Consider the following 24,993-nt stretch of genomic DNA (forward strand, 5'->3'; position numbering starts at 1 on the left):
GTCAGGTGTTGCCCTGGATACTAGACATAGCTTGGTGCTTGGTGCCATAGAAGGTCCCAAGGCCCGTTTATTTTTATGTATCTGTATGTATGCATTTATTATTTTCTTCTCTATTGTTATTGCATTTGTTTATTTGAAAGGTAGACAGAAAAAGAGATAGGGGTGTGTGTGTGTGTGTGTGTGTGTGTGTGTGAGACAGAGATTTCCCATTCACTCTTTCACTCACCAAATGCCCAGAATGGCCAGGGCTGAGCCAGGTTGAAGTCAGGAGCTGGGAACTCAGTCTAGGTCTCCCACATCTATGGCAGGGACAGAACTACTTGAGCCATCACCAGCTGCCTCCCAGGGTGCACATTAGCAGGGAGCTACAGCCCCAAGCAGAGCCAGAACTTGAACCCGGCCCTCTGATATGGGACGTGGGCATCCTGAGTGGCATCTTAACTGCTGTGCCGAACACCCACCCTTCCCGGAAGAACATTGCCAGTTTCACCCTTAGCTTGCGTGCAGTCCTACCTGTGGTTACATGGTGGCCCTTCCCAAGCCAACTGACATCACTCAGCAGTTTACACATGGACTGCAGACTCCACAGGTGGGCGAGCAAGGCCCCTACATGCTGCTGTGACTGACACAGGCACAGAGAGGGCGCAGAGGGCAGCCGCCGCCAAAGGCCTTCCCAGCCTGGATCTGTGCTGTAAGCCCCTGGCTGAGCTCTGGGCAACAGAAACATTACAGGAGCCTCCTTGGTAATTTAAGATTTTTCCAGTACCACATCCAAAAAAGTAAAAGGGAATAGACGAAACTCATTTTAATCACATATTCTTATTTTACCCATTGTATCTCAGCTAGCATGATTTCAAAGTAATCAATATAAAAAAGTTAAGGAGACATTTACGTTGTTTATATTGTTTCTGAATCCTGGCGTTTGTTTTGCACTTACAGCCTCTCAATTCGGAGTAGCCATGATCTCATTATCTTTTCTTTCTTTCTTTTTTAAGATGTATTTGTTTATTTGAAGTCAGAGTTACAGAGAGAGGTAGGGAGAGATCTTCCTTCTTCTGGTTCACTCTCCAAATGACTGCAACAACCAGGTCTGGGCCAAGCCGAAGCCAGGAGCCAGGAACTCCCTCCAGGTCTCCCAGGAGTGGTAGGGACCCGAGTTCTTGGTCATCTGCTGCCTTCCCAGTGGCACCAGCAGGGAGCTGGACCTGAGACTCCAACCAGCACCCTGATACCGGATGTCAGTGTCACAAGTGGCGGCTTAACTCACTGCACCACAGCCCTGGCCCCCACGGGCATCAAGTTTTTAAATGAGTTTTCAACTGAATTCGAGTTAACAATCAAAGGGCGAGGGAGGCATTTTGCCTAGCAGTTCCGATGCCCACGTCCCATATGGGAGTGCTTGTCTTTCGTCCAGGTCCCACCCCAGTTCTGGCTTCTCAGTAACATGTAGCCTCCTACTCAAGTAGGCGGGTCTCTGCCACCCATGTGGTAGGCCTGCATTGAGTCCCTACCTCCTGGCTTCTGCTTGGCACAGCCCTAGCTGTTGCTGGCATTTAGGGAGTGAACCAGCAGGTGGAAGTTCTCACTCTCATTCCCTGCCTCTCAAAAAAGAAAGAAAAAGTCATTGGTAAGACGATTGACATTCAAATGGAATTCATGCAAGGACCAAGCCATAACCCAGGGGCAAGGTCACAGACTTGGTTCCTTGGCCAAGGTGACCCTTGACGTGCCTCTCAGGTTGTAATGGACAAGAATGAAAGCATTCTTTGAGAAGATTCCATCCTGGGCCTCATTTCCTTCCCACAAGTATAGCCTTAATCTCCAGTTGTTGAGGACTTAGCATCTGTGGTCTCTCTAAATAATGGCTGTACTGAGAATGTTATATTGAAAATATAACTTTGATGCTGAACCAAAGGAAAATTATGTCTTGCTAATTACAGTGGTGCCTATTTTCAAATAAGATCTTTTTTTTTTTTTTTTAGGGAGCTCAGAAACAAAGCAAACATTCAGTTTGGAGATAATGGAACAACAATATCTGCTGTTAGCAACAAGGCCTATGTGTTTGAACGAAACCAATCTGTCGGAGACCCTAAAATTGACTTAATTAGGACATTAAATATTCCTGTCTTGGTAAGTAGGCATTTTAGTATCATTATTGTAGATTTTAGAGGAAAAGGAAAAACTAAGTTAAGGCTAGTATGGTTTTTAGTTTAACAGCTAGTATGTTATGTTAAAATATATAAAAAGAAAAATACACTTTTCTTTCATTAACATTCATCTTAGACATTTTTTTCTGAGGTCTATCAAACAAGGGCTTTTTAAATGATGAGGAAATGTGGATTTTAGGACTTGTTTCCACAGTTTCTTCCTGAGTGTTCAGGATTAGCACTTTTGCACATACACGTGTCCCTAGGACATTTTTGGTAGCTAATAATTTAAAACATTTATTTGCCCCTTATTTGGATTCAGAAATTCTAGGAGAATTTGCATGCCACCTCTCGGTTGATTTCTCCCTTGGATTTTGATTTTCAAAATGCATAAGCTGACCTTTTCCAGTAGAATCACAGCCTACTGCGATTCCCTTGGGCTCTGTGTGCAACGGCAAAGCCAACTCATAACTCCCATCCCTCACCTTTGTACCGAGATCCAGGAAACTTCACCGACGCCAGCCTCTTCTGAGGCTCCTCCCACTCCTGGGTGACAGCTCCAGAACAGCTGGACACTGCTGATGGAGCCCAGATCTAACCCACCCTGCACCTTGTGGGTTTATTATAAGGCCCACCCCCCACGGCCCGCTTCCTGCCGGCTCAGGAGGGAGGTGGCGCCACCTTGTGGTCAGCGATGCCAATGCGTTTACAAGAGCTTTTCCTGCTGCACTGTTTGGTTAACTCAGAGCCTGAAAGTGGGCCTGTGAGCCTGCCCTGACCAAACGTGCTGTGACAAAGGACAGTATCTGCAGTCAGGGAGGAGCTGGCCGGCTGACTGGTCGCCTATTTAATCCCAACATTTACATCTAAGTTTCCAGCCGCTTTGCTGAGGGAGGGTCATAGCAGAGTGGGATGGGGGGGCTGTGCAGGGGACGGGGGGCCGTGCAGGGGACGGGGGGCCGTGCAGGGGACCGGGGGCCGTGCAGGGGACGGGGGCCGTGCAGGAGACGGGGGCCGTGCAGGGGACGGGGGCCGTGCAGAGGACAGGGGCCTTGCAGGCGATGCTGCTGTGCTGACTTGCTTTGCTCCTCAGACTGTCATAGAGTTGGCCCAGAACCCCCTCCTCCGGGAGATCGTGGAGGCCATGCTGAAAGCCTACCAGCAGAAGCTCTTTGTGACGCACACGGTGGACGAATTGCTGTGGGGCTACAAAGACGAGATCCTGTCCCTCATCCACGTTTTCCGATCTGACATCTCCCCCTATTTCGGCCTGTTCTACGGGGTAAGTGAGCTTTCTTCGCGGGGCCTCTTTGCTGAGCTGGTGGTGAGACTAGGCATCCACGCTGGGTGTCACCTTTCTTTAACTTCCTTCCTCCTTTCTCTCTTCCTCATTCTCTCCCTTCCATCCCTCTACCCTTCCTTCCTTCTCTTTTTTCTTTGCTTCCTTTCTTCCTTCCATTTATTTGAAAGGCAGAGAGACAGATAGACTACCCATCTGCTGGTTCACAACCCAAATGCCCACAACAGCCAGAGCTGGAACAGACCACAGTGAAGAGCCAGGAACTCCATCGTGGTCTCCCATACGGGTAACAGTGACCCAAGCAGGTGACAGCCATCACCTGCCGCCTCCCAAGGCGCACGTCAGTAGGAAGCTTGGATGAGAATCAGTCGGGACTTGAACTCAGGTGCTCTGAAATGGGCTGCAGCCATTCCAAGCAGTGTGTTGCCTGCTGCTCTGCTCTGATGCCTGCCCCCAGGGTGCACCTTATCTTTGAGTTTTTCCTAGGAGAACGTCAGAATTGCCTCAAGTTCTAGATAGGAAATAACAACATGAGTTTTTATAGAAAATAAAAACTGGAGGAAAACGGGTAGTTGGAAGTTTGATTAAAGACACACCTCAGGAACTAAGGGTAGGTTAGGGGTAGGCGGTGAGAATGTGGTGAGCTTGCTCATCTCTAAGTTTGTAGCCATTTTCTGGCTCTGCCTGTCTAGTGGTCTTACTCTCATCAACTAACGCCTTAGCATTTCTGTTCCTCCATGGTAAATGGCTGTGGTTCTGTGCCTTTGCCTTCAAGGGCATACTTGCTTTTCAAACAAAACTGTAAGCAAGTTTAAAAACAAAAAGATTTATCTGAAAGGCAAAGTGACAGCAGGAGATCTTCCATCCACTGGTTCACTCCCCAAACGACTGCAACAGCCCAACCTGAGCCAGGCTGAAGCCAGGAGCCTGGAACTCCTACAGGGGTAACAGGAGCCCACGTACTTGGGCCGTCTCCTACTGCTTTTCCAGGTGCATCAGCAGGGAGCTGAATCAGAAGTAGAACAGCCAAGACTCAAACCAGTGCTCTGATACAGGATGCTGGCGTCCCAGGTGGTAACTTAACCCGCTGCACCACAATGCCAGTTCTGTAAGCAAGTTTTTAAGTATTATCTATGCAAGAGGCAGGGGTCCTAAACGTGGAGTCTCTGTGACTTTAAATCCTTCACTCTGGGGAGCAGCCTGGAGAGATGTTCCCAGGAAGGTCGGGTCTCGGGATGCAGCTTCCTCTGGACCTGAGCGAGCACAGGGGTCTGATTAAGCTGTGACCACACCTCCCTTCCAGAAACCTCTCCGGGAGTGCCTCCCACAGAGCCATACAGAGGTTCCCTCGTGGCCCTTTCTGTCCCACAGGTCTCCATCCTTCTGCCACGTGGATCTGCTTGCTACTCTCTCAGTATTCCTCAGATGCTTTTCACTGTAGGCCTTGCTTGTTTGTGATCATAGGACCACACTGTCTGAGACCGACGCTGTGAGAGTGACAGGAGCTAATTCAGGCACACATCTTAGCCCAGGGCCAGGAATGGCATGAATACAGATGGCCCCCAACTTAGGAACTGTTCCATTGAGGATTCCTCAACCATCACATGGCGGGAGAGCCATGCACCTGCAGTAGAAATCAGACTTTGAGGCCAGCGCCGTGGCTCACTAGGCTAATCCTCCGCCTGCGGCGCTGGCACACCGGGTTCTAGTCCCGGTCGGGGCACCAGATTCTGTCCCGGTTGCCCCTCTTCCAGGCCAGCTCTCTGCTGTGGCCAGGGAGTGCAGTGGAGGATGGCCCAAGTGCTTGGTCCCTGCACCCCATGGGAGACCAGGAGAAGCACCTGGCTCCTGGCTTCGGATCAGCGTGGTGCGCCGGCCGCAGTGGCCATTGGAGGGTGAACCAACAGTAAAGGAAGACCTTTCTCTCTGTCTCTCTCTGTCTCTCTCTCACTGTCCACTCTGCCTGTCAAAAAAAAAAAGAAAGAAATCAGACTTTGAGTGTTGAAGTTTGGTCTTTTCCTGGGCGGGTGGTCTGATCCCCTTATGTCATGCGGGGCAGCGTCGGCGAGCCCTGCTCCCGGTCAGCACTGAGACTGCATGAGGCGACCCCCAGTTCTCGGCTGCGTGCTGTTCTCTTCTGTGCGAGTCAGCAAATTTCCATGCAGGATTGTTTCAGCTCGCGATGAGTTCACCAGGATTGGCCTCAGCCTCAATCCAGGCGCACCTGCTCTCAGTTGTTAGTGCCCATGGCTTGATTGTTCTTGAGGAGCTGGGCCCCATACTGGTTCCCAGAAATTGTAGCTCCGTCCCCATGGAAAGCTTTTGGACAAATGTGTAGGGTCTGTGTGTGCCCGTGCAAAATGTAACTCAGAGACAATCTACAACTGAGGAGACCTTCACTGAAGACAGGACTAAGTTAGTCCCAGTGGTGCAGCTGTTTTTATAGGGTTGGACCCTAGTGTTGACTTTTTTCTTTAAAAATTTATTTGTTTTCTTTGAAAGGCAGAGTTACAGAGAGACAGAGATAGAGATGGTCCACCCACTGGTTCACTCACCCAAATGACTACAATGGCCAGGGCTGGGCCAGGCTGAAGCCCTGAGCTCCTTCTGGGTCTCCCACATGGATGGCAGGGGCCTAAGCACTTGGGCCATCTTCCACTGCTTTCTCAGGCCATTAGCAGGGAACTGGTTTGGAAGTGGAGCAGCTGGGATTTGAACCGCCACCCATATGGGATGCTGGCACTGCAGCCAGCAGCTTTATCCACTAAGCCATAATACCTGCCCCTAGTTTTTTTTTAATTAAGATATAATCCACTTAGCATAATATTCACCATTTTAAAATGTAGAATTCAGTGGTTTTTAGTATATTCACAAGGCTGTGCAACCACCACCACTCCTATCTAATTCTGGAACAATTTCATCATCCCTAAAGAAGCCACTCCCCACTAGCATCACGCCCTTTCCTCTCACTGCGCCCCCTCCAGCTTTTGACAGCCACTGATCTAGTTTTTGTCTCGAAGGATTTGCCTGTTTAGGCCATTTCATGTAACCAGAATCATTCCATATGTGACCCTTTGTGTCTTGTTTCTTAAATTCGGTGTAATGTTTTGGGGGCTCACCCACCTGGTACCATGCGTCAGTACCTCATTTGTCCTTGCTACTGAGCAGTACCCGTTGAAAGGACACGTGCTTGTGTTTTTGCTCCTCTGTCCAGCAGCTGAAAGGCCACTGGGCAGATGTCTCAGAGTGGAGCTCTCTTGGATTTTACAAGAGTACTTTAAGACGTTCATAGGAAATTAAAACTTAAAATATAATGTACATTTTCTCTGAGCTTTTGGAAGATAAGGCTGGGGACGTGGGGATCCCGTGGATTCTGCATATCTTTTTGAGGAACTCCAGCCGTGATTCTCAGCAGCCACATTTTTACATGCCCACCAGCAGTGTCTAAAGCTCCCAGTGTCTCCACTTCCTAATCCTTGTCATTTTCCTTCTATTTTTTATTTTATCTTACTTAAAAATTTATTTATTTATTTATTTGAAAGCACTACAGAGAGAGAGGGAGCTCGAGAGAGAGATAGCCAAAAGAGGGAGCCAAGAGCTTCACCTGGGTCTCACATGGGTGGCAGGGACCCAAGCTTGAGCCATCTTCTGCTGCTTTCCCAGGACATTAGCAGGGAGCTGGATGGGAAATGGAGCAGCCAGGACATGAACCAGTGCCCATATGGGGTGCCAGCATTGCAGGCAGTGGCTTCACCCGCTGTGCCATAATGCAGACCCCCCCCCTTTATTTTTTTAAAAAAGACTTATTTTATTTATCTGAAAGAGTAACAGAAAAGAGGGAGAGAGAGGTCTTCCATCTGCTGGTTCACTCCCCAAATGGTGACAATAGGCCAGGGCTAGGCCAGAAGAAGCCAGGAGCCCAGAGCTCCATCTGGGTTTTCCCCCGGGGTAGCAGGGGCTCAAGCACTTGGGCCATCCTCCACTGCTTTCCCAGGCACCTTAGCAGGGAGCTGGGTCGGAAGCAGAGTATCTGGGACAGTAACAGTACACTGATAGGGGACGCCAGCAGTGGCTTAACCTGCTGCACCACAACACCAGCCCCTTCCTTTAAAAAAAAAAAAAAAAAGTGTCATCCTCAACTGGAAACCATTGTGCTTAAGTGAAATAAGCCAGTCCCGGAAAGACAGATATCATATGTTTTCCCTGATCCTTGGTAACTGGTGGAGTACCTAAAATGTAGTGTGTTGGAGTGCAGTGCACATTTTGAGATTCCATGATTGTTTACAGCTTGTCTCTTCTGTTGAGGAACAATATTGGATTTTTTAAATATACCATTTGTTGAGCTCTTTTACTTACTGTAGGGTTAACCTTACAATCACTAAGTAAACCAAGTAGATCTTTGTAAAAATCGGGAGTGGGAATGGGAGAGGGAAGAGGAAGAAGGGTTTTTGGTGTGAAGCAGTATCTCCTTGAGGAGCGATGTGCATTTTCCGAAAGACTAATGATGTTAGGGGCCAGCACTGTGGCGCAATGGGTTAACACCCTGGCCTGAAGTGCTGGCATCCCATGTGGGCGCTGGTTCTAATCCCGGCTGCTCCACTTCCAATCCAGCTCTCTGCTATGGCCTGGGATAGCAGTAGAATTTGGCCCAAGTCCTTGGGCCCCTGCACCCACGTGGGAGACCCAGAAGAAGCTCCTGGCTCCTGGCTTCAAATCAGCTCAGCTCTGGCCCTTGTGGCCATCTAGGGAATGAACCAGCGGATGGAAGACCTCTCTCGATCTCTGCCTCTCTCTCTAACACTCTCAAATAAATAAAAAATAAAATAAAAATAAATAAATAAATCACATAGTTGATATGGTGTTTAGCAAAATAGTCATTGTGTTGCCTAGTCCTGTTCAATCTCAAATAGCAACTAGTTTCATGAAGATTAAATTAGTTACTGTATCAGTCTGGGTTCTCTTGGAAGCAGAATTGATGCAATTATTTTGAGTTATACATAGTTTTTTCTTCATAGTATCCATTTCCATGGACTTTTTGAAGACCCTGTTTGTGCATGGATTTCACGTACTTTTAATTCAGTTTTCCACAAACTTTTCTATGTATCCTGTGTGTGTGTGTTTAGTATAATAAAGAGTTTAATCAGTTTACCTGTGTATTCATACACATGTATGTATCTATACACACATGTATGTGTGTGTTTGCACATACGCACACACACAGATTTATATTGAGGAATCGGCTTGTGTGACAGTGGGGCCTGGCGTGGCTGAAACCCACAGGGCAGCCGAGCAGGCCGGAAGCTCAGGCAGGATCTCCGTGTTGCAGGCTTCAGAATTGCTTCTCAGAAAACTTCAGTTTTTGCTTTCCAGGCTTTGAACTGATTGGCCGAGGCCCAGGCACACGTCACTGAGGAGACTGTACGGAAGTTAACTGAGGGTAGATGTAGTCACGCGAGAAATGCCTTCCCACCACGTCTAGACTGGTGTTTGGCCAAACAACAGGGCACCCCGCCACCACCTCGCTGTAAAGTGACCGTATTCACCTATTTTCAGAAAAACGGGACTAATGACGGAGACTATGTGTTCCTCACCGGAGAAGACAGTTACCTTAACTTTACAAAGATTGTGGAATGGAATGGAAAAACGTAAGTCTAATGATTTATCAGTTTGATTTTTTTCCAATTTTTAAAATTAAGCTGAATAGTTACCTCTGCATTGTCTAAAAAATTTTTAGCACTCATTTTTTGATGAAAAGTATAAATATGTAATTAGTATTGTAGTTACAATTTTACAAATCAGATTGGTGGCTATACACCTGGTAAATTAAATATTAATTATTTGTAGACTTATGTCCAGGTGTGGACTACTACAGACAGTGAAAAGTCTCTCATCCAAAACGATCATGGAACAATGTGTAGCAGATGAACATGCTTTGCAAGCCATTACTTCTTTGAAGGATGCAAGGGAGAGGTTCTCCTTTAATTTAATTCCAATTTTTTGGACTTTTGGTGTATTTTATTTAAGGATTTATTTATTTGAAAGGCAGAGTTACAGAGAGTGAGAGAGAGCACTTGGAGCCAGGAGATTCATCTGGGTCTCCCACATGGGTGTTGGGGCCCAAGCACTTGGGCCATCTCCCTCTGCTTTCCCAGGCATATTAGCAGGGAGCTGGACTGGAAGTGGAGCAGCCGGGACTTGAACCGGCACCCACATGGGATGCTGACATTGCAGACTGCGGCTTAACCCACTGTGCCACAACTCCATCCCCAGATATATTTTCATCTGAAGATGAAATGCACTTGGGTTCATTATTATAGCATTCTGTAGGATGGAACCAATGAAAGCCTCCAACAAACACCTTTCACTAAAGTTAAAATCCAGTGTGAGTGTTTGATCTAGCAGTTAAAATGCCAGCATCCTGCATCGGGGCGCCTGAGTTCAAGCCCTGGCTCCAGCTCCTGACTCCAGCTTCCTACTAATGCAGACCCGAGCAACAAAAGTGACGATGCAAGTGACTGAGTTCCTGCCACCTGTGTGGGAGACCTGCATTGAGTTCCCACCCTCAGTCCCAGCGCTGGATGTTGTGGGTGCCTGGGGAGTGAACCAACAGATGGGGTGCTTTCTCTCTGTCTGTCTGCAACCAAGTTTAACAGAGACAAAAATGACCTGCTCTTTCAGTTCACAGTGCAAGAAAGGAAGGGAGCTCAGGGCTATTAGTAGAAGGAGGGAGGACGGATGCCTAATGGCCAGAACCCCGCAGCAGACACCCACCGGCCTCCAAGTGCTCGTGTTGGAACACGGCTGCCTCTCCGGTGGGGGCCTGCTTTTTCTGCTGGCACTCCTGTGTCCATGTGTGGGTCAGAAACTGGGGACAGCCAGCTGCGGTAAAAACTGGAGAAGGCGCAGCCCTTACAGCACCTCCCCTCCCCTCCTCTCCCTCCCTCCCCCCTGCCCACCATGCTTATCCATTCCAGGGCACTTGACTGGTGGGCCACAGACAAGTGCAACATGATCAATGGCACGGATGGCGACTCTTTTCACCCACTCATCACCAGCGATGAAGTCCTCTATGTCTTCCCATCTGATCTCTGCAGGTAAGGACTTTCAAAGCCTGGGCTTTTTTAAAAAAGATTTATTTATTTGTTTGAAAGGCAGAGTTATAGAGAGGCAGAGGCACACAGAGAGAGAGAGAGAGATCTTCCATCACTGGTTCACTTAAGAGATAGGTCTTTGAGCCTAAGGAATATATGTAGATAATATTATCATATATTATGCATAGCTTTTGTGACAAAGGCTTACAGTGCATCTAGAGACCATACAAGCGAACTTCAAAAACGTCATAGAAAATAGAATTCAAAGAGACTTATTCTGATGCAAAAAAAATTGAAATCCATGCTCAGATTTTTTGCATCATATGCATTGTCCCTGAACTCCCTGAAGACTGCTCTTAGGCACGGATTTCACATGGTCTGCTCCAGAATAAATTTATCTGTTAATTCTACTTTCCCTGGGCTGTCTGAAGTTGCCCTTGGTGGCCAGGGCTCCGCAGCCCAGACCCGAGCCCGCCTGCCTTGGTGGGCTCAGTGCCGCCACTGAGAGCTATGTGACCGTGGGCAAGCTACTAAACTCGCGGTGCCTCCCCTCCCTCACCTGTGAAACAAGGTGAGAAGCAGTTACACACAGGGGCTGTTACACGGACAGATGAGATGCTGTGGATAAACCACTGGGCCTGGGGCCAGTACCGTGGCACATAACAGTACGTGTTGGCTGTTCCACCCAGCATGAAGTCCGACCTGGCCGCCTTCTTCCAGTCAGCGCTAGACAGACGCTAAACAAGTGACCCTGGAGTCTGTCGCAGAGTGTATAGAGGTTTGTGTAGCTATAACCTTCCAGCTCATCGTGTCCACTCTCACTCCCCGCTCCTGCCTTCCCTTCCCTCCCAGTGCAGCGGACTAAGTCTCCGTGTGGCCAGTCTGCTCCTTCTCCCGCCTTCCCCCAGCAAACTGTGGCAGGAGCCACCAGGCCCACACAGCCACCCACGCCCGCAGGCTCCTTCTGCAGCTCTGCCGCCCAGGCACTTGGTGGCACTTGTCGGCACTGGTTCGCATCCTCACTCCTCCAGGATCTTGTGTCTAATTGCACCTGCCACCCTGACAGTCATGCCAGAGACGTCAGTGCCTCCCCCACCCCCCAGTCTCCCTCCTCTTGGATTTATTCAGTCACCAAGTGCTGTCCCTCCCTTCTGGTGCTGGAACTCGTGCCACCTCTCCGGTGGCTGTCCGTGCACTGCAGCAACCCCTTTCAGCCGGCACAGGGTGCGTCCCCCTTCCCTCCAGCCAGCGGCTCAGCTGGGACATGTTTATCACAGGCCTAAAGGGAGAGAAAGTGTATTGAGTGCAATGAGTGCAACTCAGAAGGGCCATGGGAAGTTTTTAAAATTTGGCATGGAGGAAAGACTTTCCTGTGTGGCATAAACACTTGCAAGAGCCACATGGCGCTGTTGGGAGAGCCAGAGACCGCTGCAGTCCTGCACAGGTGGGCTCCCAGCCTCAGCGCTCTGTGTGTCATGTGCATGCAAGGGAACCAGCAGGGAAACACCCACTGCAACGCTGTTTGTCATGCTGACAAACTGGAAGCAACCCAAATGCCTCCATAAAGGAGAATATAGTAAATTGTAGTACACTCACATGTTGCAATAGCACCTAGGACTTAAAATCAGAACGAGAGCTGTGCACATTAATGTAGTAAACATTAAGTGTAATGCTGAGTGGAGAAGCAAGTCACAGAAAGCGATATGGTTTGCTGCCTGCATGTTTAAAACAGCAAGCGGTGCCACACGTTGCTTATTTATGGATGTATGTGTGAAGGTATATAGGCTGCAAGGGGATGAAGCACACTTTTCCTCAGGCAGAGAGACAAAGAATGAAACCAGGAGCACTGTAAGGAGAGCTCTGTTTGGGTCTGTAACATATTTTTTTATTATTCATTTGATGGAGGGTACAGAGGCATTGTTAAAATATTTTTTCTCTATCTTCCTGTTTGTCTGGAACATTTTATTAAGAACATACTGGGACCAGTATTGTGGTGTAGTGGGTTGAGCCACTGCCTGCAGTGCAGACATCACACATGAGTGCGGGGTCAAGTCTGAATGGCTTTGCTTCTGAGCGGGCTCCCTGCTAACGTGCCTGGGAGAACATCGGAACTGCCTGAGTGCTTGGGCCCCTGCTACCCATGGCGGAGGCCTGGATAGAATTCTGGTCTTTGAAGCCATGTGGGGAGTGAACCAGCAGATAGAAGATTTCAGTCTTTCTCTCTTTCTCTCTCTCTCCCCTCCTCCTCCCCCACCCACCCCTGTCTCTCCCCTCTCTGTAATTCTGCCTTTCAAATCAAGAAGTAAATCTGAGAAAAGAGAACTAAAGGCTATCAGGGTGGGGTGTGTAACAGAAGGCAGCTCCCACGTCCGTTGTTTGTTGTACGAGAGACGCACCCACACGTCTGGTTCAAAGAAGAAAACTTGGGGCAGGCATTTGGTGCCGTGGTTAAGACACCTCTTAAAATGCAGAATCCTCTGTTGGAGTGCTAGGGCTCGCTCCCTCTTTTTTTAACGTGTCATCATTCCAAAGTTACTTTCCACCCGTTCTGCTTTTTCTTGGCCTTGTTGGGGCACTGCCACAGTGACTACCTCTTACACGTCTTCCAGGACCACCCATCTCCTGCTTGATTGCACCGGGAGAGTGCGCGTACCCCAGACGGCCCCGAGAGCTGCCGTCGCCTGCCCATCTGGGGGCTGGCTCTGCTGCAGGGAGCCTGCGCTGACGGTTTCTCCTCGCACCCTCACAGGTCGGTGTACATCACTTTCAGCGGCTTCGAGAGTGTCCAGGGAGTGCCTGCCCTCCGGTACAAGTTGCCCGCAGAAATATTAGCCAACACCTCCGAGAACGCCGGCTTCTGTCTCCCGCAGGGAAACTGCCTGGGCTCGGGCGTGCTCAACGCCAGCATCTGCAAGGACGGTGAGCGCTCAGAGAGGGACCCGGGCGTGGGGGCGCACGAGCAGTAGGCATGGTCAGTGCCATGGAAAGGGGCGTTCGGACTTTGTTCCAGAGTCAGCTTTCATAGCATGGCTATCAAGAGGAGAAGGTTAGGCCGGCGCCGCGGCTCACTAAGCTAATCCTCCCCCTGTGGTGCCGGTAACCCGGGTTCTAGTCCCGGTTGGGGCTCCGGATTCTGTCTAGTTGCTCCTCTTCCAGTCCAGCTCTCTGCTGTGGGCCGGGAGTGCAGTGGAGGATGGCCCAAGTGCTTGGGCCCTGCACCGGCACAGGAGACCAGGAGGAAGCACCTGGCACTTGGCTTCGGATCAGCGCAGCGCCAGCTATAGCGGCCATTTGTGGGGGTGAACCAACGGAAGGAAGGCCTTTCTCTCTGTCTCTCTCTCACTGTCTAACTCTGCCTGTCCAAAAGAAAAAAAAAAAAAAAGGAGAAGGTTGGCTTTTCCGTAATGCACTTTGAATCGAGAATGCCGTGTTGTGGTGTTAGAAGACTTGATAGTCGCAAGGCCGTGACTGTGTGTGACTGTGAGGTGTCACTGGGTACGTGTTGTTCTCTTTACGTAGTAGTACACGTGGTTAATACATGTGAGGCACTGAACGCGTTCACATTCCAAGCCACGCTGCGAGGAAACACTGGACAACTCACCTTTAAAAAAGTCCTATCAGGGCGGCACTGTGGCATAGCGGGAAAAGCTGCTGCCTGCAGTGCCGGTATCCCATTCGGGTGCCGGTTCGAGTCCTGGCTGCTCCATATCCGATCCAGCTCTCTGCTATGACCTGGGAAAGCAGTGGAAGATGATCCAAGTCCTTCGGCTCCTGCTCTTGTGTGGGAGACCTGGAGGAAGCTCCTGGCTCCTGGCTTCAGATTGGCACAGCTCTAGCCGTTGGGGCCATTTTGGGAGTGTGGACCAGGGGATGGATGACCTTTCTCTCCCTCCCTCTATCCTCCCTCTCTCTCTCTCTCTCTCTCTCTCTCTGCCTCTGCCTCTGCCTCTCTGCAACCCTGCCTTTCAAATAAATAAATCTTTAAAAAATAAATAAATAAGCCCCTATCTTTTCTTTTAAAGATTTAATTTTTTATATATTTGAAAGACAGAGTCACAGAGAGAGAGAGAAAACTTCTATCCGCTGGTTCACTCCCTCAGTGGCCACAATGGCTGTGGCTGGGCCAGGCTGAAGCCAGGAGCCAAGAGCTTCCTTCAGGTCTCCCACAAGGGTACAGGGGCCCAAGCACTTGAGCCATCCTCCACTGCTTTCCCAGGCGCATTAGCAGGGAGCTAGGTTGGAAGTGGAGCAGCTGGGTCTCGAACTAGTGCCCCATGGAATACCAGAGTCACAGGCACCGGCTTTACCTGCTACGCCACAGTGCTGGCCCCTGAGAGTCCCTATGGTGGCAAAGGTTCTCAGTGATGGTGAAGCAGAGTTCGTTTTAGAACTGGCCACGGTTTCCCCGTGTTCCTTAGCCTCGGAGCTGCTCCGCCCCTGTGTCCATGAGTGAGGCCGAGCTGTCACCGGTACAGCTGGCAGATGGATTTTCCTGGTTGTGATGGTCCTAGGCTGCAGAATTGCTCACAGCAGCCTTATAAGAAAGGCATTCAGTGGCCTGTCTTTCTAACTGTGGCAGTCAGCGCAGCTCTGGCCATTGCAGCCATCTGGGGAGTGAACCAGCGGATAGAAGCCCTCTCTCTCCCTCTCCCTCTCCCTCTCCCTCTCCCTCTCCCTCTCCCTCTCCCTCTCCCTCTGCCTGTCTGTAACTCTGCCTCTCAAGTAAGTCAGGGCTCAAGGTGGGAGCCGATCTTTCTAAAACCCTCCCCTCCAGCCGATCCCTGCTGGAACTCAGCCTGCTCCTGTTTGTGCTCAGGCTCTAATGCCAGTTTCTCCTGCGAGCTATCCCTCGGTGTGACCCCTCCTCTGAAGAAAGGTCCCCTCCTCTGCATACAGCGATGTGTGAACTTTGCCCCTTGGTCCTTCTCTGACAGGGCGGTGACCCCCAAACTTGGCCCTGCATCAAAATTCCTTGGAGCATTATTAAAAGTGTATGTCCCCCAGCCCCATTCTGAACAGGGGACCCCAGAGTTTATCCTCCTAACACGTGTCCAGGTGATCCCCATGAAGAAGGTGCCTCAGTCGTGGTGACCACTGTGGTACCCCTTCCCTGGAGGCAGAGAGCAGGAGTGAGTGTGGACCAGTCCCTGGCTCTGAGCTCACCCAGCGGCTTCCTGGGTGATGGGTGCCGGCTGCAGGCACAGCTGTAGATGGACTTTTCTTGCTGTTTCGTTCATATTCTGCTTCCTCAAGAGGGTGAGGTCAGAACAGCGGAGAGTCTGCTTTGCAACGCTCAAACCTCTGGATATGTTCCTTGTTCTCGGGCCTCACAGGTGTCTCCACATCTGGACTGCGAAGTTCAAGTGCCCAGGATTACCCTCGAGGGTTCTGAGTTCAGAGGAGGCTTCCAGGGGTGCATTCTGGGTAGTGGATGAATGGGTGTCCTGGAGTCGGGCAGATCTGGAAGTGAGCCCTATTCTGTTTGTTGGCAAATTGGCCAAGCTTTCCCACCTATAAAGTGAAGGTGATTATGACTTTTGTGTGAGGGTCAGAAATAGCATATGTCAAACACTCAGGACGGGATCCAGCCCTTACTACGGAGGCACATGGGTATTTCAAAAAAATGCACAAAAAAAGAGAGTTGAAAGGTAAGTTTTATTTTGGAGCAAAAATTTTTGAAATCCAGATGTAGATGGAGCTTTGAAAAGTTTTTAGAAAACACACATTACAAAAGAACTCTGCATGGATTCAATTTTTTTTTGCACCAAAGTTAATTTATCTTTTAATTCTGTTCTTCCATGAATCTCTTGAAGTATACACATAGATATTTAAAAATATACTTTAAAGGTCACTGCAGGTCACATAGAGAAATCATGGTGGTGCGGAACTGATGTGGGAGAAGTGGGATCTAATTTGTTAATGCAGGTCCTGCCTGTTGCTTAAAAAGCAGTCTAAGCACAGATACATATGTGGGGCACAAAATGATACAGTTTATTTATAAGGTAAGAAAGCAGACACACATACATGTGGGCACAGTTTGAGTGGGCCAGAGAGAGAAAGGGGTCGGGGCAGGGGACGCCCTCAGCCCTCAGCACCTTCTCTCGTCCTTGGCTCCTTGGAAGAGAGCGAGCACCTCCTAGCACCTCCTTTTATGAGGTAGTGTGGGCACCTGGGAGATTTATGACACCTCCATAAATTCCAGAGGAGCTTAATACACATATTTACATGGCGACCCTTCCCCAGGGCCTGATGAAAATGGGGCATCCTGGGAGAGGGGTGTTCTGACACTCAGATAGGATGGAATGCCAGGGACAGGGCCTTGAGGTCTGTGACTCCAGCTCAGCCAGCTACCTGATCCCATATCAGAACTGCTCAGCAGGGTTGGCGCTGCGTTGGGGTAGGCTAAGCCTCCACCTATGGCACCAGCATCCCATATGGGCATCGGTTCAAGTCCCGGCTGCTCCTCTTCCAATCCAGCTTCCTGCTTATGGCCTGGGAAAACAGTAGAAGATGGCCCAAGTACTTGGACCCCTGCACCCGCGTAGGAGACCCATAGGAAGCTCCTGGCTTCTGGCTTCGGATTGGCTCAGCTCCAGCCAATGCAGCCATTTGGGGAGTGAACCAGCGAATGAAAGCCTTTTCTCTCTCTCTCTCTCTCTCTCTCTCTCTCTCTCTCTCTAACTTTACCACTCAAATAAGTAAATAAAAATCTTTTTAAAAAGCTGTTCAGCAGTGACAGGCCAAGCACTTGCAGTGTGAGATATGGTACATGCCTTGGGCCATGGGCTGGTGGTTGTACAAGCAAATTTGAATTATTTCCCAGTAAGCTCCTTTCTCCAAAAATACATCTCCCTGGCAGCACTGCTGGGTCCCTGTTTCCTTTTCAGTAGCCAGGTCTGGCACAGATATGCTGTAATAACTTGTTTCCCTCTTGGTTCTTGCAATGGACAGGAGAGGGAGAAAAGCCCACAGTGCTCGTGTGGGCCAGCCTTGGGCTGGTCAGAGGCTGGGTGTAGGGCACAGCCAGAGAGCAGCTCTGGAAGGGTTCTGCGTCCACATCCAGGAGAACAAGGCCCTTTGCTAAAACAACTGAAAAAGTAGAATGAAGCACAAAGCAGAGAAGACAGCACCTTCACTGCAGAGAAGGGTAGAGGGAACGCATGCTCCTTCAATTCCCATTTGGCCTCCAGGGTCTGACCGCTGGGTGTCCTGTCCCTGGGCCAGTGGTGTAACTTCTGGGACCCTCCCCAAATGCAAAGTGAGGGTAACAGTTAGACCTTCACAGGGCTGTGGGTGGCCTTGTTAAAATGACGTCCACAAAGCACTTTCCACGTTCACTAAATGTTTGTTGAAGAGTGAATAATTTAGCCAGGACTTCAGTACGCAATGCGAAATTAAGTAATACGGGGACAAATGAGCTCAGGAAATAAAATATAAATTCTGAGCCAGGAGATACGGGATGGTATCCCCTCTTCCCTCTTTGTTTATTTATTTATTTACAAATTTATTTTATTCATTTCAAAGGCAGAGTTACAGAAATAGAGAAGGAGAGACAGAGAGGGAGACAGATATTCCAGCCTCTGGTTCACTCCCCGAAGTGGCTGCAATGGCCAGGGCTGGGCCAGGCCCAAGCCAGGAGCCAGGAGCTTCTTCCAGGTTTCCCACAGGCATAAACTGACCCAAATGCTTGGTCCATCCTCCACTGCTTTCCCAGGCCATCAGCAGGCAGCTGGATTGGAAGTGGAGCAGCCAGGCCTCGATAGACGCCCACATGGGATGCCAGGGTTGCAGGCAGCAGCTTAACCCGCGGCTCCGTTTCCCCCACACACTTTTATTTATGTGTATATATGTTTTTTCCCCTTTAGGAACGAGGTATGTGGGCAGGAAGTTTGTGTTCATGTTAGACTTTAAGGATACCATCATTCATTTCTGTTTTTCCTAAACTGCAGGTGCTCCCATCATCATGTCTTTCCCACACTTTTACCAAGCAGATGAGAGGTTTGTTTCTGCCATAGGAGGCATGCATCCAAACAAGGAAGACCACGAGACCTTTGTGGACATTAATCCCGTGAGTACACACCCCTCCCCGCCAGGAGCCTGTGTTCCATTCTCTCTGCACAGTGCTCGCTAGTGCAGCCCTGAGCACACCTAAGAAGCACGCTATCCACCTTGCATAGACGTGTTCACGGGGGGCAAACAGCTCAGTGCAAGTTGAGGTACAGTCTCAGTACAGTGCTGGGCACCTCATATGCAGAAATACAGCTGTGGGAGTACAGTCCCTGAAGACCCCTGAGACTGAGCCACGTAACCCACTCAGACTTGTGCGGCCCACCCTGTGCACACTCATGTTGCTCCCACAGGGCACAGACGCCTAAGGTGCAGGAGACCCCTCCTGCTGTCTCTCCACCAGGACAATTTAAATTTACACATGGAAATTTAAATATGTAAATTAACACATGGGAAAGTAGGTGTGTAAATTTCCATATGTAAATGAGTTTCCATCACTTTCAGCAAACCCCTCTACAGGTATCTTTGACAGTTTACTGCAGGATCTTACTAATTTTTTTAAAGGAACAGCTGTATTATTCTCTTTTTAAAAAAGATTTATTTATTTTTTTATTTCAAAGTGAGAGTTAGAGAGAGAGAGAAGGAGAGACAGAGAGAGAGGTCTCCCCAATTGGCCGCAACGGCTGGAGCTGCGCCAATCCAAAACCAGGAGCCAGGAGCTTCCTCCTGGTCTCCCACGTGGGTACAGGGGCCCAAGCACTTGGACCATCTTCCACTGCCCTCCCGGGCCATAGCAGAGAGCTGGATCAGAAGAGGAGCAGCCAGGACTAGAACCGGCGTCCATATGGGATGCCAATGCTTCAGGCCAGGGCGTTAGCCTGCTGCGCCACAGCGCCGGCCCCCAAGATCTTACTAATTTTAAAAGTATAAGATACATCCACTTTGTTTATTTCTGTATTTATTTATTTATTTTTAAAGATTTATTTAAAAGTCAGGGAGGGAAAGAGAGAAAGAGAGAGAAATTGATCTTCCATCCTCCGGCTGCAACAGGCAGGGCTGTGCCAGGCCGAAGCCAGGAGCCAGGAGCTTCTTCCAGGTCTCCCATGTGGGTGCAGGGGCCCAAGGACTTGGGTCATCTTCTGCTGCTTTTCCCAGGCCATGGCAGGGAGCTGGATCAGAAGTGGTGCAGCTGGGGCTTGAACCGGCGCCCACATGGGATGCCAGCATCGCAGGCGGTGGCTTTACCTACTACACCAAGTGCGGGCCCCATACATCCACTTTAACCCTGCACTCATAGAGGAGAAAACTAAGACTGCCAGGATGTGGGTACCGGGAGAGCCTGTCACTGTCGAACCTCGACCAGAGCTAAGATACTTGGTTCTTGAGGCTCTGGGCACCAAGGAACGCTAAAGCAGTATGAGAGCATTTTTTCAACACCACGCTGCACGGGGCGCTTCAGTCATGGCCACATTCCTGGCTGCTGTATCTGAGAAACCAGGAATCTTACCCTTCGGCCAATGAGGTCAGCTGTGGCTTGCTCCCTTTTTTCTCGTAGCCATCGGTCAGTGCCCTTTCATCCAGAGTGTGAGTGGTGCTTGTCACCAGGAGAAAGCACAGTGCCTAATCTTAGGGCTGGGTGGAGCTGGCCCCGGGAGACAGTGCTGCAGCCTCGCGTGGGCTCTGTGGGTGGGTCCCATGGGTGGGCCCCGGACTTGGGCTTCATTCTCCAGCAGAGACTGCCCTCCTCCTCCTGGCCCTCTGACAGACAGCTGCCTGCAGATCCAGACCCAGCAGGCAGCTACGGCACCCCCATCTGGCTGGAGTCCTTGGGACTTGGCTACTCAAAGTGGCAGGCTCCTGGGAGCTTGTTAGTCCAAATCCGAACCCAAATCCAAGTCTGCATTTTATGAGGCTTCCCAAGGACCGACGTCCATATTGAAGTTCGAGAAGCATTGCTCTACCCAAGCCAACCCATAGTTCTCCTTCTGTTCTGAGGATCTGCTTTCCTGTCCCGCTCTGCCCATCAGTCACGGTCATGGCCCCCGTTTGTCAGGACCACACAGAAAGCGTGCCCCAGTGAAGTTCTGTTTGCAGTTCGATCAGTCCTGACGTTTTCTTCTCACGTCTCTGATTTGCAGTTGACTGGAATTATCCTACGAGCAGCCAAGAGGTTCCAGATCAACGTTTATGTCAAGAAATTAGATGACTTCCTGTAAGTTCCACTTCTCTCTATGGAGGCGGAGAGTAGTTTGCTACGGTGGCTTTCCCGTGGGTTGCTGTAGGAGAGGAGCCACAGCCCGCTTGAACTCTGCCCCCACTGCCCTTCAGGGCCAGGGCATGATCCGCTCTGCCATGGCTGCCCAGGTCTTGCATTCCCTTGTTTTATTTAATCAGGCACTGCAGGCGCTCTCCATGGCTCAGGCACTGTTCTAAGCACTTTCCATGCAATAACTTGGAATTGGCACTGACCCATTTTGCAGATGAGGAAAGTGAGGCACAGAGTGTAAGTGATGTTCTGGGACTCATACAGGAAGTTGGGTTGCGTGGATGCCACTGAGCAGTCCCCTCACCCACTGGACTCTGGCTGCCTCTCCTGCTCTCTGCTCTCGGGTCCTCCCCAGCGCCAGCAACAAGCCCTCGTTTGGGCAAGGAAAACAGGCTCTTGAATCCAGCCTTTCCTCTTCCCCTCCGTCTTCAGCCCGCTCAGACTCTGCAGTGGGAATCTTCTGGAAACTACAATGTTGAATAAAAAAAAGAACAAGATGCAAAACTATATATAATATCCGCTAGCTATCTGCCAGTCAATGAAAAATGGCCTCTTTTGCTAATGGAATGGGCCAGATTTAACCCTTCGTGTCATGGACCTTTCTAAGAAGCAAAAGTGGTTTGTAAGAATCCCTTTTGCCAGCTTCTCAGATAGTATAAAAGGCCTTCAAAGAGTTCATGGGGAATATATATGATGAAAAAACCTATGCGTGGAATTCAACATTTTTGCACCAAAAAACCTTATCTTTTTTAAATGATGCATTGTTGGAAAGTACTTTTTTTTTTTTTTTTTTTTTTTTTGGACAGGCAGAGTGGACAGTGAGAGAGAGAGAGACAGAGAGAAAGGTCTTCCTTTGCCGTTGGTTCACCCTCCAATGGCCGCCGCGGCTGGCGCGCTGCGGCCCGCGCACTGCGCTGATCCGATGGCAGGAGCCAGGTGCTTATCCTGGTCTCCCATGGGGTGCAGGGCCCAAGGACCTGGGCCATCCTCCACTGCACTCCCTGGCCACAGCAGAGAGCTGGCCTGGAAGAGGGGCAACCGGGACAGAATCCGGCGCCCCGACCAGGACTAGAACCCGGTGTGCCGGCACCGCAAGGAGGAGGATTAGCCTAGTGAGCCGCGGCGCCGGCCGGAAAGTACTTTTGAACATTATTTATTGGGCTGGCGCCGCGGCTCACTAGGCTAATCCTCCGCCTTGCGGCGCCGGCACACCGGGTTCTAGTCCCGGTCGGGGCGCCGGATTCTGTCCCGGTTGCCCCTCTTCCAGGCCAGCTCTCTGCTGTGGCCCGGGAGTGCAGTGGAGGATGGCCCAAGTGCTTGGGCCCTGCACCCCATGGGAGACCAGGAGAAGCACCTGGCTCCTGCCATTGGATCAGCACGATGCGCCGGCCGCGGCGGCCATTGGAGGGTGAACCAACAGCAAAAGGAAGACCTTTCTCTCTGTCTCTCTCTCTCTCACTGTCCACTCTGCCTGTCAAAAAATAAAAAAAAATAATAATAATAATAATAAAAAAAAGAATTGAATGTGGTAATGTCTCCAAACACTCAGGGCTGGGCTGACACGTGGTCAGCCCTCACTGGCCCTTGTTCTGAAGGCAGCTGGTACACCGCCTAATTCTAGAACATTCTGAGATTGAATGCAGCATTGTTGGGCTGGCTGTGGTCTTCCCTGTGCTCACTCTGGGGAGAAGAATTTGCTTTCAGTATCTACTGTTTTGATAAAAACACTACATAATAAATGTGCAGTATGTGCACTGCTAGGCTTCCATTGACTTCCAATTTATATGTAGTTGCAAAGATAACGAAGAAGCCTGCAGTGGATTCCAGGTAATTTAATGAAGTAAATGTGCTGCAGTTTCCATACACAGGTGTCCCTCTGGGTGAGTGTGCCAGGACAAGGTTGTCTATGAAATAATCTCACTCTTTGTCTTTGTAGTGAAACAGGGGACATCAGAACCATGGTTTTCCCAGTGATGTATCTCAACGAGGTAAGTCCTCCCAGTGGGAGACACCTGTATGCTTTAGCTGTCCCAGCCTGGAAAACTTCCACTGTGACATCTGCTCTTGTAGCTCTGCCTAACTGAAGTTATTAAAAAAGAGGGAAAAGTTTATTTTAAAAAGTTTTTGTGTTTATTTACTTATGCAGGCGACAGGGGCGAGCATTTGGTATAGGGTTAAGTTGCTGCTTGGGACACCTGCATCCCATATTGGAGTGGCTGGTTTGAGTCCTGGCTACTCCACTTCTGCTGCCTGCTCATGCACTTGCCAATTTCTGGGACCTGCTTGTTATTACTTCCGGGCCGTCCTTACACAAGGTCTTCAAAAAGTTCACAGAAATTGCAAGACGTTTTGCACCCAAATAAACGTCTCTTTTGATTGCACTGGCCGTGAATTTTTAGAGGGACCCTTGTGTGGGGTGTGGGGTGTGGGGCGGGAATGTAAATGAGAGTCCCTGAAGATGTACAAGGCCCCTTTCCTGCCTGCTTGTGTGTGTAGCCCTTGCTCAGTGGAGGGCTCCTCTCGCAACTTTTGCTTCACATCTTCGTTGAAAAGTAGATTGAGCGCAGGGCCAGGGAGTGAAGCCTTGTGCCTTGGCTGCCTCCTGGAAAGAGTTTGATTTTTCCTCCTCTAGGAAGAGAGAGGCTTCCCCTCTGCCTTTGGACTGAGGAGGAAGCTGAGCCGGTGGGGCCCCGGCCCATTATTGCAAGAGCTGCCCAAGAGCCCAGACCTGCAGCTCAGCGCAGTGAAAATGAAGCCTAAGCCGATGAGGAATTGTTGCCTGCAGTTTTATGGAAAGAAATCCCTCAGATCCCTTACCTAGGTTGCGGGGGTGATGATCCCTGGGCTCTGGATGCAGCAAGTGTTGTTCCAGGACACTTCCTTAGTTGTCAGCACCCCCGAGTTCTCCCTTGTCCCACAGCTTCCTCGACACTTGCTGGCCCTCATTACCATAGCTGTAACCAAGAGAAAAGGCATACTTTCATAATGGATCCAAGAGAACATTTATATATTTATACACCATTTAAAGAAAATTGAGAGAGAAAAAGAGAGAGAGAAAGATTGACTTCCTACCCTCTGGTTCACTCTCAAAATGCCTACAATGGCCAGGGCTGGGCCAGAATGAAGCCAGGAGGTAGGAACTCAATCCAGGCCTCACCCGTGGATGAGTACTTGACCCATCACCTGCTGCCTCTCAGTTCTGCAATAGAAGACAGCTGGGAGTGGAGCTGGGACTTGAACCCAGGCACTCCGATATGGCACACAGGTGTCTTAACTAGTAGGCCAACCGCCTGCCTACCGACCATTTTTTTTTTTTTTGCAAGTTTCACTCATTCGTTCTGATAGCTGGACAGTCATTGAGCAGGTACCTACTGGGTGCTGGGTGCTGGGTGCTGAGTGCTGATCCCAGCGTGGAGGTGGCTGACCTCAGTCACTGGGAGATCCACAGGTGATGCCGAGTGAGATGGAAGCTTAGCGAGGGGCCTTCAACCGGGCTGAAGGATGAGTTGGGATTGTGTAATACAAAACAGAAGATGATATTATCAGTATTTTTGTGTACTTCCCCCCTCCTTTTTCCAACCTGTGTTAAGAGAAATCAATATCTTTAGAAAAAAGAGATGGATGAATAATAGATGCCCCCTGATACTCGGTGTGTAAGGGAAGGGCACATGCAGATTGTGACTAATGATTTGAAAGAAAGGTGTAGTGAAAAAAGAAAAAAAAAACCATTGCAGCCTGGACCACGGTCTCCAAGGGAACCCTGTCTTCTTGCCCCTCCAGAGTGTTCTCCTTGACAAAGAGTCTGCAAGTCGACTCAAGTCTGTGATTAACACGACTATGATTATCACCAACATCCCCTACATCATCATGGCCCTGGGTGTGCTCCTGGGTTTGGTCTTCACCTGGCTTGCGTGCCGAGGACAGGGGTCAATGGATGAGGTGAGTACCAGCTGAAGGAACCTCTCCCTTATGTGTGACTTTACCTGGGCAGTGCCTCAGCTGTGCTTCCTTGAAGGGCTGTCAGCCGGGCGTGAGGATGGATTCTGGGGGGTTTTGCTGGGCACGGTGATTTTGTGGTTGCATTACTGCCAGACCCCAAGGGAAGCAGGAAGGTGTGAATTATCTCACCCGCAGTTAGCCATCTTCAGGGGTTCTGCAAGTCATTATTGAGGACCTACCGCC

The 24,993-nt window shown here is 49.9% G+C and overlaps 1 protein-coding gene and 1 long non-coding RNA gene across 3 annotated transcripts in view; one reads left to right on the forward strand and one right to left on the reverse strand.

The window, feature by feature from the left end:
* Positions 1-24,993, forward strand: part of SCARB2 (scavenger receptor class B member 2) — a 65,254-nt gene that overhangs the window by 37,225 nt on the left and 3,036 nt on the right. For both annotated transcript variants that reach the window (XM_002717104.6, XM_089303213.1), the window contains 9 exons: positions 1,983-2,130; positions 3,241-3,429; positions 9,001-9,092; positions 10,422-10,541; positions 13,288-13,457; positions 18,488-18,606; positions 20,684-20,757; positions 22,748-22,799; positions 24,592-24,750. In XM_002717104.6, coding sequence (XP_002717150.1) covers positions 1,983-2,130; positions 3,241-3,429; positions 9,001-9,092; positions 10,422-10,541; positions 13,288-13,457; positions 18,488-18,606; positions 20,684-20,757; positions 22,748-22,799; positions 24,592-24,750 — 1,123 coding nt within the window. The remainder of the gene's footprint in view (positions 1-1,982; positions 2,131-3,240; positions 3,430-9,000; positions 9,093-10,421; positions 10,542-13,287; positions 13,458-18,487; positions 18,607-20,683; positions 20,758-22,747; positions 22,800-24,591; positions 24,751-24,993) is intronic.
* LOC149125129 (uncharacterized) lies at positions 20,764-24,530 on the reverse strand. The gene is made up of 3 exons (XR_016212491.1): positions 23,884-24,530; positions 23,629-23,765; positions 20,764-21,278 (listed from the first exon to the last, which is right to left on the reverse strand). It is a non-coding gene; the product is annotated as an uncharacterized LOC149125129 (long non-coding RNA).

This window comes from Oryctolagus cuniculus, chromosome 8 (genome assembly GCF_051225735.1).
Source record: "Oryctolagus cuniculus isolate XC-2025 breed Fujian yellow rabbit chromosome 8, ASM5122573v1, whole genome shotgun sequence".
Taxonomy (NCBI): Eukaryota; Metazoa; Chordata; class Mammalia; order Lagomorpha; family Leporidae; genus Oryctolagus; species Oryctolagus cuniculus.